The 13,592-nt window shown below is 36.2% G+C and overlaps 2 protein-coding genes across 3 annotated transcripts; one reads left to right on the top strand and one right to left on the bottom strand.

The window, feature by feature from the left end:
• Nucleotides 1-1,654: 1,654 nt before the first annotated feature.
• On the top strand, nt 1,655-7,553 carry LOC113050266 (negative elongation factor C/D-like). 2 transcript variants are annotated; one of them, XM_026213069.1, is made up of 15 exons: nt 1,655-1,811; nt 2,253-2,362; nt 2,454-2,563; nt 3,133-3,242; nt 3,820-3,927; nt 4,006-4,158; nt 4,250-4,380; nt 4,473-4,638; nt 5,284-5,418; nt 5,528-5,667; nt 5,891-6,005; nt 6,147-6,242; nt 6,773-6,913; nt 7,015-7,144; nt 7,262-7,553. In XM_026213069.1, the coding sequence occupies exons 1-15, from the start codon at nt 1,755-1,757 to the stop codon at nt 7,294-7,296; spliced, it is 1,737 nt and encodes a 578-aa protein (XP_026068854.1). In that variant the 5' UTR covers nt 1,655-1,754; the 3' UTR covers nt 7,297-7,553. The 2 variants fall into 2 exon arrangements, with proteins under 2 accessions (XP_026068854.1, XP_026068855.1); XM_026213070.1 differs by lacking the exon at nt 5,284-5,418.
• A 315-nt stretch (nt 7,554-7,868) lies between these two features.
• LOC113050267 (cathepsin Z-like) lies at nt 7,869-12,061 on the bottom strand. Its single transcript, XM_026213071.1, has 6 exons — nt 11,906-12,061; nt 9,741-9,904; nt 9,040-9,219; nt 8,801-8,951; nt 8,538-8,703; nt 7,869-8,456 (listed from the first exon to the last, which is right to left on the bottom strand). The coding sequence occupies exons 1-6, from the start codon at nt 12,022-12,024 to the stop codon at nt 8,331-8,333; spliced, it is 906 nt and encodes a 301-aa protein (XP_026068856.1). The 5' UTR covers nt 12,025-12,061; the 3' UTR covers nt 7,869-8,330.
• Nucleotides 12,062-13,592: the final 1,531 nt, after the last annotated feature.

A 13,592-nucleotide genomic window follows, 5' to 3' on the forward strand; every position in this document is an offset into this window, starting at 1 on the left:
TAAATTAACTTGATTTGAATTCATCATTTTGCATGTGGCCGATGGTTTGCATCATCAAACGCTGAATTTCCAGATTTTGCTTATTTTATATATTTGGTAATACTCAATGTTAAAAGTCACTACTTCTCAATGGGAAATCAGTTCTAATTACGACATGTTTGTAGTCTTTAAACCAATGCAATATCAGCAGTTCAAGCCACATACAGTACATCAGAGAAGTGTTATAAAGGATGCATAATAAATTTGGGTTACAATTTAAAACATTAGCTCTGATAATAAAATGCAAGTAAGATTTTAGTTTAACAGTTAATGATGTTCCAATGGATCTTAAACATCAGTTTTGAGTGTACGGATGAGTAAATACAGAATTACATTTCACAGTATTTGGAAAATAAATAAGTGTTATAGTATTTTGTGAGCATCATGGAAAACAAAAAAAATCATGTATCTAAAGTCAAGTTCTGTAACTAACAAAATTAGCCATAGTCTTAGCCATCAATAATAATAAAATATTATTATTATTAGGTTTATTATTAGAACTTGATAAGGACCTACAGAGTTCAAAACTAGAAGCACTCTAGCAGTTTCTATATGATTTCGTGACAAGATTATTATTTTAATTTTTTTAATAAGTATTTTAGATCATCAGATATTTACTTATTTGTTTAGTTTTGTTATTTAAAAGCTAATTCCTATTTGCAGGGAGTTTTTACTCTGCGTTTGTCACTGTCAACACCTCGTGGACAGCAGGGACACCTACTTGACTGGAAATATTTCTAAATGCACTGCTGGACCGATATCGACTACATCTGATATATGAGGAACTTGCACTTTTTATGAGGAACTGCACATATGGAAGAGTAAAATAATATTTCCTGATGCTATTTAAGTAAAAAAAAAAAATCTTTCAAATGTAAACATTTAATTAGAAATATTATACACATCCTTAAAATCACACTCTTCGAATGAGTGCAGATGGTTTCATTGAACAGGTTTTAGTTTATCCAGGTAATCCCATGCCAATTTTCTCAATTTACAGAGTGAGTACCACATCTGGGTCTAAACTTGACTTGGATAAAGTTGCCAATGGAGTGTGTGACCAGGATAGTTTCAAACAGCGCTGCTCAAAATGGTTCCTCTGACCAATAGGGAGTTTACAAATCTCCCATTGGGGAGCACAGGTTACTAGCAAATAACTTTTTCTTATGGGACAAACGACGATTTCCTCCATAGGCCGCTTGAAGGCTCACGAGAAGTAAATAGGTACCGTAAGTATAATTGATTTAAATCAGTCGAAATCTCTCTCTCTTTCTCTCTCTGTGTGTGTGCATATATTGTAATATAATAATTATTATTAAATGTATAACCAGTTATGAAAATTAACCTTTATTGGTCCAGCTCGAACAACGCTGAAAAAAGTATCAGAAATCACGTGACAAAGCACAGTTTCAACCGCGTATTTGACTGATTAAAATAACAATTTTTTTGGCATTGTATTAAAATAAACATTTAAGAATAAAACAAAATAATTAATATTTGTATTATGTATATGTATAGTAATTCTAGCAACAGTCAAGTGTCTGGTACGTGCACCGTAGGTACGCATTATCCCAGTGGGTAGTTTACTCCAGTCCAGTAGGAAGCGCTCTATTCCGTTATCACGTGACGTATTATACACGCGCCGCCCGGTGTTCTCCTACGTGTTTTGTAAACAGTCGTGTTTCTGGATTAAAGAAATCCGTTTATTTCTCTCAATGGACGAAGAATACTACAGCAATGTTGGAGAATGGGAGGGACAGGACGGCAACATGGTAGTTTACTGAATACACCCCACAGACACGTAACGTTAGACCATGAAATTATAATCTGATTTACCACCTAACGTACAATTTTGAAATCAGGAGTTGATTTGATTTCTATAAAACGTTTCACTTACAAAAGAAAGTACAGTCGTGGTACCATGTTTACCATGAACTCCCAGTTAATTATAATAATAACATGGTAAGTAACATGTTCAAGATCAATAATTAAACTAAGATGAAACACGGTAACGTTAAATAGACAAAAACATACAGTTATCATCGTGCCAAAAAAAAACCCGTCTGTCGTCTGAAGTATTCCAGATTATTAACTATCATATTTTAATAACGAAGTTAAAATCTTGGATTGTAATATGCACAAATAATATTTTGTTACGAGAACTATCACTAAAAGATGGCTTGATCGTTTCCCTCTTTCTGTCTCTCCTGGAGGATGGATACGGGGATGCTGAGGCTGATGGCAAAGTTCAGGAGGACTGTCTGCAGAAATTCTCCAGCAGAGACTACATCATGGAGCCCACCGTGTTTAACACTTTGAAAACGTAAGTCAACCGAATGGAGGGAGCGCGATTTCTATAGATAAACGGGAAAGATGATTAACGGGATGGTTGATCTGTGCCCGTGTCTCCGCAGGTATTTCCAGGCAGGTGGTTCACCTGAGCACGTCATCCAGCTGCTCTCAGAGAACTACTCTGCTGTTGCACAGACGGTCAATCTTTTAGCGGAGTGGCTCATTCAGATGGGTCAGTCAGTGTTGGCCAAATATCCTATATAAATGCGTTTATACTTGAATTTCTCCACACTTCGTGACTCCCTGTATGACCACTATCACCCATAAGTAGAATACGAACACACACGATTCGGTAATTATACATACATACATACATACGGTATATACATTATTATTATACATCAATCAGTCTGAATTAGATGAACCAGAGCGTCTCGAGTGTGTCGTTGGTTTTGGTAACTTACAAAGACGTCGGTATCAGCTGTGTCATCTGAAGGTTTTAAATCCAGTCACTTTTGTCCACCGGAGCACCACTCGTCAGTTCTTCGCTTGAATTAAGTTAAAAACTCAAATACTAAAATAAAAGTTGGATGCTGTTTATTCATTAACGGACGAACTCGCGCTCTCATTTGGACGCGTCACTGTCACATGGTTATTTACCGCTAAGGCGCGAAAAATAACTAAAAGTGTATCTAAACCAACTGTATATATAAATGTAAACGGGACAGTTTGAGAGTTACACCTGTTATAAAAATACCTTCAGTTCTAAAGACTGACTTAAGTGTGTTTCTTCTTTTGCAGGTGTGGAGCCCGCGCAGGTGCAGGAGCGTGTAGAGAATCATTTAAAGAGTCTCTTGATCAAACACTTTGACCCTCAGAAAGCAGATTCTATTTTCACCGTTGAAGGAGAGGTGAATTGTTGTTGTTGTTGTTGTTGTTTATGTATTTTTTTTATAGAAGTGAATTACATTATAATATATATTTATATTATTTTTTAATATAATAATATTATTTATTCTTTTTCATAGTTTGTTGGGATATTACATTTATTCTTAATTTTAGGAATTCGTATTTTTTGTTTTCCTTAAGTAGTTGCAAAAAGTTTTTTTTCCCTTCTCGTACATTTTTTTAACTTTATGGTGTTTATAAAGATTTAATTTGTGTTGCATAGAGACTATAGCCTGTTAGAGCCTGTTGTTTTCAAAAACAATAAGTAGTAGTAATTTTCACAATAAAGTATATTTATCTATTTTGTAAATGCATGTTATAGATCTTATTGTGAATGGATTGTCCATTTGTTTAATTTTATTATTTAATTTGCAAATCTTTAACATGATTTAATCTGTCTTCATTTTTGCGTTTCTTACATTTTGGTTATTCCATAATCCTTAACACTTGGATATACTTTGCAATACAGAAGAAAAAGTATTTTGCTACTTACATTTGGGCTTTATCCGGCTAAAGAGTTTAATGTTCATCTCTGTTCAGACACCAGCATGGCTGGAGCAGATGATAGCACACACAACATGGAGAGATCTGTTCTACAAACTGGCTGAGGCACATCCAGACTGCCTGATGCTCAACTTCACAGTCAAGGTAAAAAAAAAAATGGGCTGAAGTGAGTTTATGTAGTGGTAAAAAAAAATGTTTCTTGATCATGTATCTTGTTTTTAGTTGATTTCAGATGCAGGATACCAAGGAGAGATCACAAGTGTGTCCACAGCCTGTCAACAGTTGGAGGTTTTCTCCAGAGTCCTGCGAACCTCTCTCGCCACACTCCTGGATGGAGGAGAACAGAATCTGGAGAAAAATCTGCCTGAATTTGCTGTGAGTATCGCTGATCATTTTTGAGGTCGCTGTATTAATATTAATGGTTGTATTCTTATAATCAAATCTCATTCTTATGTGTTTTGAGCAGAAGATGGTGTGTCACGGTGAGCACACGTACTTGTTCGCTCAGGCCATGATGTCCATCCTTGCTCAGGAGGAGCAGGGCGGCTCTGCAATGCGGCGAATTGGACAGGAAGTACAGAAATATGCCCATGAGAGGTGCTTTTGTGTAACACTCTCAGTTGTTTGATCTGCTTTATTGATCAGATTATTCATTCTAACCATGTTTTTGATTTGTTTTCTATGTTTAGGGGACATGATGCCAGTCAGATCACATTAGCGCTGGGCACTGCTGCTGCATATCCACGTGCATGCCAGGCTCTTGGTGCCATGCTGTCCAAAGGGGCCCTGAACCCAGCAGACATCACAGTCCTGTTCAAGATGTTCAGTAGCATGGATCCACCTCCTGTAGAACTGGTCAGAATATTCATTTACATTTATGCATTTAGCCAACAATTTAAGCTAAAGCAATTTATACTTGAGGAGCATAAGCAATTTGTCACAAATTGTTAGCCACCAATAATATTTGTAATATACAACTGCAAATCTTTTAGACCACTTTATTAGGAAACAAGCGAATGCAAAGGAGAGCTGCAGAGAAAAAAATACTTAAAATACTTCTAACACTTTGTATATTTATGTTTATGTTACAAAAATGCAAATAAATGTACTATATTTCTAACAATTTGTTAACTAGCTTTAAAGAAATAGTTAACCAAAAATGAATCTCTGCTGAAGATTTACTCACCTTCAGGTTTTCCAAGATATAAACAAGAGTTTATTTCTTCAAATGGATTCAAAACAGATATGGAGAAATGAAGCATTACTTGCTCACTAATGGAATGCAGTGAATCTACATGATTCTTGTGAAGTGAAAAGCTATGTTAGTCAGAAACAAATCCATCATTAAGGCATTTTAACTATTTTTTACATTGAAACAATCTCGTTTGCATCGCCTAAAGTATATCTTCATTTTTGGGTGAACTATTTCTTTAACAAATGCCTATAGAAAACTGTATTCACTAAACTGATGTTAACTGAACTGCTCCTCTCTCCACGTAGATCCGAGTTCCTGCCTTTTTGGATCTGTTCATGCAGTCACTATTTAAACCCGGAGCTAAAATCAACCAGGACCACAAGCACAAATACATCCACATCTTAGCGTACGCTGCTAGTGTTGTGGAAACATGGAAAAAAGTGTGTATTAAAAACACTCTTAACACATACTGTATACACATAGTTTTCAGTACATTACAGTTTACAAGTAAAGTTGTGGAGGATTACATAAAATATTACTTATTTCTAGAACAAGCGTGTGAATATAAATAAAGATGAGCTGAAGTCGACCTCAAAAGCCATTGAGACGGTTCATAATCTCTGCTGTAACGAGAACAAGGGAGCTACTGAGCTAGTAGCAGAACTCAGCACATTATACCAGTGCATTAGGTATGAACAACACATTTATACATATGTATATTAATAATTAAGGAGACTAATGAATAAGAACAACATTCTTTAAAAAATCTTTTGTAACCTAAAAGTCTTTATTGTCACTTTAGACAATCCTTGCTGAAAAAAAAGGATCGGTTTGTTTTTGAATCATACTGAGATTCTGAACAGTAGTGTCTTATAAGATTATACATTAGATATATTTGTATTTGTGTTGCAGGTTTCCAGTGGTAGCGATGGGAGTGCTGAAGTGGGTCGACTGGACGGTGTCTGAGCCTCGTTACTTCCAGCTACAGACGGACCACACGCCTGTCCACCTAGCACTGCTGGATGAGGTAAAAATAACCTCCATGTCATACTATTGAACTTGAAATTAAATAGACCAACAGAGTACAAACTGGTCACCTCCCTAACCATTATTATGAAGATATTGATTCGCCATAGTTTAAGATTAAACATCTGTCTTTATTTCTCAGATCAGCACATGCCATCAGCTTCTCCATCCTCAGGTGTTACAGTTGCTCATCAAACTGTTCGAGACGGAGCACTCACAGCTTGATGTCATGGAGCAGGTTTGTAATGCTGCAAAATCAGCGCGCTTTTATTTGCATCTTCAGTGCTAATATTTATAGCTAGATTCTGAGTACTATTTGTTACCCTGGACCACAAAGTCTTAAGTGTCCATTTTTCGAAATTGAGATTTAATCATTAGCTGAAATCTGAATAAATAAGCTTTCCATTGATGTATGGTTCATTAGGGTTGGATGGTATTTGGCTGAGATGCAATTATTTGAATATCTGGAACCTGAGGGTGCAAAAATAATCGAAATACTGAGAAAATCACCTTTGAAGTTGTCCAAATCAGTTCTTAGCAATGCATATTACTAATCAAAAATTACGTTTTGATATATTAACTGTAGGAAATTTATAAAATATCTTCATAGAACATGATTTTTATTTAATATCCTAATGGTTTTTGGCATAAAAGAAAAATCTATAATTTTGACTCATACAATGTTTTTTTGGCTATTGCTAAAAATATACCCCAGCGACTTGAGAGTGTTTTTGTGCTCCAGGGTCACATTTATCTTTTGTTTTTCAGATGGAGCTGAAGAAGACCTTACTGGATCGTATGGTTCATCTATTGAGTCGAGGTTATGTTCTTCCAGTGGTCGGCTACATCCGCAAATGTCTTGAGAAGCTCAACACAGATATTTCACTCATCAGATACTTTGTTACAGAGGTGAGGCTCAGGTCTTTGAGCTTTGATTGATTTGTGTGGCTGTTTCTTCTATCATTAATGAGAATGTGATGTGTTTCTTGTCCCCATTTAATTTTGGACAGGTTCTAGACGTGATAACCCCTCCATATACCTCAGACTTTGTCCAGCTGTTTTTGCCCATCCTAGAAAATGACAGCATAGCAGGAACAATCCGCACTGAGGGAGAACATGACCCTGTAGCGGAGTTCATTGGTGAGTCGTCTTTTTTTTTTTCCAAAGAGGATCCATGACTTATGATGAGGCACACAAATGTATTTTTGATTATTACTTGTAGCATTTTATAAATAATCTCCAATTTTTTCATTATAGCTCACTGCAAATCCAACTTCATTATGATGAACTAACCTTCAAAATTAGAGGGATGTTTGAAAAGTGAAAGGATCAACTGGTAGGACCGGAGCACCCAAACTGCTAATTTCAGTGCACATAACTGTTGTGTTGAGCTTTTCAAAGAAAGTATTGACATGAGTGGCGAAGTTCGAAAGTGTGTTTTTGAGGTCATAACTTGTAGAGCCTCTATTTTGCTTAGAAACAATTTGTGATGTTGGTTTTTCTTTTTGTACATTGTAATAATTTTTATTAAACATGATTGTACTAAGTTTATACGTGTCATCATTTCAAAGGTCACAATAAATGTGGTTAAGCATAGTTAACATGTCTCTTCAGAGGTGTTAGTCTTTACTAAAAAAGTAGATGGCAATTTAACTGAGAGGCAGCTTTACTGCTGTATATGTTTTTTCAAAACATTTCCAAACTAACTTAAAGCAAAGCAATTATTAAAAGTATTTGTGTGGTCCTTGGCTGCTATAAATAAATGTTACTAAAAAACAAAGACCGTTTAAGTATTGGTAATTAACTTTGAGGTATAGTTCTGAGTTTAAACTAAAGCAATTTAGCAAAAACATCCATATTTTAGATAAAACTTTTAATGAAGAGTGTAAAAACAGTGCATTGATTAAACTGATCCATGGATTCATATGTTGACATGGTTTGACAGATGTATTAAAAGCAAAATCCCCATCAAAAAGAGTTTGCTTTCAATATGACATAGCAAATCCCAAAACCTTTTCAGCAAAACAAGATCATTAGATGACCATTTGGCCTGAGGTCGGTCCATTTAAAACATCCTAAAACATTAAATGTTCTGGTATAAAAAAAAAAAGAAGGGTGAACTACTTTTCCCTTATTGTTCATTAATTAGTGTAGAAAACCATTAAAATATAAGGCCTATGAATGCAGCATTACAGAAACAGATCTGCACAATTTCTGATAAAAGATTCCTGAGATCAAAAACTATTAAAATCAAAGTTCTTCAGTTGATCTTGTGCAGCATTAAAAAAATTAAAATAAATCAAAGTGTTTGCATGTGAGCAACCATCTACAGGTAGTTTTTGGGAAGGATAGGGTCTCCATACATGCAGTCCTCTTCGATGGCCAGGTTGTACTGGCTCCCACTGCCACCCTTGTATGCGCTGGTGACTATTCTGAGCCAGCCTTTCTCTCCCTAAAAAATAAAACCAGAACACACGTTCAACTTCATTTTAGTGTGGGGCTACTCTAGTCCAACATTTCAGGTTCTGCTTACCCATGGCTCTCCCCAAGAATTACGGACGACCCAATACTCCACTCCATTTTCGTCAACATCCCAGCCAGCTACAGATATAATGTGGTTTATATAGGGATCCTGTACGTACTCCGAGTACACACCACCGGTGTACGCATCCAGCTTATCTGTTGCCATGATTCCACAACTACGAAGGCAAAAGTGTCGGGGTCAATATCTTGACTCGGTTATAAGGAGATCATATTACCTGATCTTAAAAATCCATAACCAAGCAGTTTGTAAACCTGATGGGTCCTCCAGAATAGATCTCCGCTTTCATCTTGTCCAGCCCGCTGACTGAGCCGTAGTCTCCGACTTTCCAGAGAGTGAAGTTCTTTACTACATTACACACGTTGAAGGTTGTGCAGGTTCCACACTGATTAAAGGGTTTACAGTCTAAAAAAAAAGCAGAAATACAAACTAATGCAAAACAAAATGTCAATTCAAGCAAACTACCAGGTGCTGCACCGAACAACTTTCTTACCCTGATCTTTGGCTTGATAGTTGTTGCAGGTTTCATCAGGAATGCCATTGCTGTGTGCATATTCCCAAACACCAGTATGATCTCCACCACCGCAGGAACCAGCGTTGCCACAGTCAATCACGTTCTGGACAGAGAGATAGGCAGATGGCCACACTGCTTTCCGCTTGATGTTGATGCGATCTGAAAGGAGAAAAAAAAAAAGAGATTTACATCAAAGGGTCAGTAAAAAAAAAAAAGAAATCGTGATTATTATAGATTATGATACTGATTATTATGTCAAGTGGTCAAATAAATTATGAGTGTTTTTTTTACTCTGCTTTATTTTGCAAGACAAAATAGTTAAAAAATTATGTTTTTACTCTAAATTAAATAGAAATCTAACAGCAATATGATAGTCTAGTAGAATGTAATGTCAAATGGCATAAAAAAATAGCATTTTTAATGATTGAACAACCAGGGTAAACATAAGAGTCTACAACAGGGCTGCTCTGTGGTTCCTCATGAAAAAACGTATGTTTCACAACAAAGTGTCTTCAATTACTCACCCTCTCGTGAATTCCATGATTTTTTCCTCCCCTCACAGAACACAAAGATATTTACCAGAAATTTTGGGGGCAAAACCAGCCAGGACATTTTGCTTTATATTTCCTACTATGATTCACCCACACAATATATATATTTTTTACAACATTTTCCCTCACCTGCCATAGCACTAGTACTTCCATGCGCCCAGCAGGAGCCGCAGTATTGTGGAATGTGTTGGTTGCGTGTGGTGCTGACGTAGTTGACACCTTTAATGTTTCTCCAGTCCCATGCTTTGGGGAGGTCTTTTAAATTCATATATTCATAAGGACGTGGTCCAGTCCTGAAGAATACAAGAAATTCAAGTTGTTTAACCATCTACATATGCCATTAAGTCACAAATCCAGCTCCCTCCACTGATCACAAAACACTGAAAACGCATTCAAAGCAAACAGCAAGAGGCCATGAAGGAAACTGCCGCAGATAAACCATAGACAGTAAAAGAAATGGACACAGTGACCCCATTGGAACTCAATTGAGACAAATGAAGCCCGTTTTTAGCTATTTTTAGCACTTCCGTTTCTGACGCGCAGTCTCAAACGAAGCTTGACGACGTCAGCAAGCTGTCTGACAGATGTAAATCTTCTAAGTAGCTGTGCGTGCAAACTGCCATCGTTAATCTTGCAGAGACGGCGAGTTCTTTGGCGTGAGTGAGTAGGAGTAAGTATTCTGATTAATTATTTTGTATAGTATTTTAAAATGTAACGCCAGTACGCCATATTAAGTTAATTGCCTACGAGCTTCTCCTCCTGTCTGTACGGTAATGCGACAGAGAGTCGAGTGGTTATGATGCAATCGTTAGCCTATTTTTACAAAAACTGTTTCTACGGGGCCATAATGTAACATGGAAGGTAATGGAGCCCTTTATACACTGTCGTGTATCTTTAGAAATAAATAATGGACAACTGGAGTCTTTAAATGCCTCAGATGTAAAGTTATTCACTGTCAAAGTGACGCCAAAATAAATGGGAGGTCAATGGGATGCTAACGCAAGTGAAGTACTGCTACAAGATGGCGGCACCCGGCCGACTTCAACTTCCGGTCGACTTCCTTGCCGCCTGAGATAAACCCATGCACAGCCTTCTGTTCTTCAGTTAAAGCTGCAGTAGGGAACTTTTAACGCTCTAGCGGTAAATAAACAGAACTGCTTGCGTCTTGCGGAAGAACATCGTAGCCGGAACTTCTCTCTGTTTATGTCTATGAAGAATCACAAAGGTACTGCGTTACTCCGCCGCGGTACCCCCGAAGCAATCTAAAATAGTCTGAATATAACACTTATTATAGGTGCACCCTAGTGATTCAGGTCAAGCTAAAAACACGGTTTGGAAAATTGATTCATGGTGTACTCGCTTATTATATACATTTTTCTACATTTTGAACTCAAAGTTACGGAGCGCAGCTCTGATTGGTTATTTTTTACCAGGAGCGATGGAGTTTCTGCAAATGGCAATAGGACACTGGGAGGAGCCAGAGGAGCTTGATTTTTTTCACAGATTATCTGTCTCATATTCTACTGTCTGGAAATAATGACAGGTTTAACAAATATGTAAAAAATATATTTTTACAAAAGTTACCTACTGCAGCTTTAACAACCAAAAATGGGAAATTAACCTCGGGGGTATGGTATATACAATAATAAATTAAGCATGTGTCAACCGGTCTCATGATGGCTACATGTTCACCACTCTGCTGTGTTTTTCTCTTAATAATTTCATGTGCCGAACTGCCATGACGTGAGTCGCCTGCGATACACTGGCTGACAATGGAGGCAAAAAAAATTAATGAGACCAAATAATGGGGAAAATGACTCATGCACTACACTGGAAATTGAAAGTCAATTTGAGTGTACTGCATTGTGGGATACAGTATGTTGTGCTGAACACTGCACATTTTAGCACATATCATTAGAATGTGCCAAAGTTTAGCTTAGCTAATATCTAACAGATGAACTAACTATAAATAAACCGAGAATAACAGGAAATATATCAGCTTACAGAACAGTACAGGAAATAATTTCAAAAATGATTTGCATATTTCTCAGCATGAAATAAACATGTATTTCGGCTTACAAACAGTCAAATCCAGAAAAGAATTTATTGCATTTGATCTCTTTTAGGACAGTTTTTAAAAGAGAAAGAGGAAAAAGTTAAAATAGTAAAAGCCAGACGTGGCTACCTAGAAAGTATTTTCAGCTTCAACAGTGTGTATTACTGCTCTGACTTATGAACAAACATCTGATACTCAAAACTGCTGTCAGTTTAGAACAAATGATAGTTAGACATACCTGACTCCTTGTAGGTTTCTCCTCGGTTGGGGTCTGTAGCAGGGCTCATTCTCGTTAAAATACCGTCCGGCGAAAACACCCGACAGAGCAAACAGATAAAAGAGGAACACACGAGCCATGTTGAATCTCAGACGGTCATATGATCAGCACGCGAGTCTCCACCGCGGTTTTATTCTTCGTGTCTGTGTGGAGGCGTGGAGAAAACATCGAAACTTACTCTTATTGGACACTTTCTAAGAAAAATAGGTTTTGTTTGTCAGACGCTTTCTGACACTCAGACAGTACATTGTTTGGCGAGACCGGGGCTAGTTGCGAAACTTATGGAAAGCCCAATTGAATAAAAGTTTGTTTTCATTATCTACTTCAGTAGATTATACCCCCCCCCCCCCCCGTTATTTAAGTATTATTTATTTACTATATTTTAGTATTTATTCATATTTTGATTTGTAACATTTTTATTGGTTTTGCTTAGCTTTATAAACCATTTTTTTTTTCAATTTTAGTTTGAGTAATTTTAATACTTAATCTGATTTTATTTTAGTTCGTTGCCAAGGCAATATTTCTCGTTTTAATTTACGTTTTTATGTTTTAATGTAATATTTAAATTTATATATATAAATTAGTTCAACTTTAGTTGGATGAAAAACTGTTTTTATTTTTAGTTAACAATAGTGGTCAAAAATATTGTATTAAAAAGTACAATTAAGAATCAGTAGGGCTGTATAATTCTGCTTCCAATAATAAGATGTTTGCATTTCAAAGTCCAGTCTTAATTTTTTATGACGTAGGAGACATGTGAGCACAGGTAAGCATATTCTTTGGTATTCTTTTATGTAATTTTATATATAACATAGTCAGGTAGTACTTGTACTGACATCTGTTTCATCTGTTGAAACTGTGGTTTTCAGTGAAACAAATGCATCGATCTGAGAAGTGATAAAAAGTACAAGTGATAATAATAGATGAAAGTGATAAAAGTAGCACAATGTGCACGACACTGTACACTTTATTGTTGTTCATATTTTCATTAGTTAAGTTTGTAATGTATTTTTCTAAATGGAGAGGTGGTTTTGAATCAGTTGTTATCAGTTTGTTTGTTGTTCTGTGACTGATAATGAACCTGATGTACCTCTTAAATAAAGGAACAGTTTATAGTCATTGGTAAAAACTAAAATGTAGGAATAAATAATTTTCCAGTAGTTTTGCTTGATATAACAGTTTGAATATCATATGATGATGTCTGTCAGCTGAGACAAATGTTTTTTTGTTTTGTTTTTTGGCTGTATGTTAATATGTCACCTAATCCTATTTAACTTTAAAAGCAAGTTAACAGCTGCTATCCATGTGATCAGACATGGCAGAGCAAAGTCCAGCCAAAAATTAAGAAATCAGGTTAAGGGGTTCCTTTGTGATGTGATCCCCATAAAAGATACATATTTTGATGAAGTTCTTCAGCATGAAGGTGAATAAAGCAAAGTTGTGGTCTTCAGACCAGATCACATGCAATTCCACAATGCAGAAAAGACCCGGTAAGTCTTCTCTCACAAATACAATCCCATTTTGTTTTTCAAAAGTTTCTAAAATGGATTATTGAGCTTCATTTTAAATCAAACATACAGTAGTATTATTTAAAAACCGAAACCATGTCTAAACCATGAACTCTTTTGAACAGGAGCCTAGTTAGACT

Source organism: Carassius auratus, chromosome 31 (assembly GCF_003368295.1).
Source record: "Carassius auratus strain Wakin chromosome 31, ASM336829v1, whole genome shotgun sequence".
NCBI classification, from domain to species: Eukaryota; Metazoa; Chordata; class Actinopteri; order Cypriniformes; family Cyprinidae; genus Carassius; species Carassius auratus.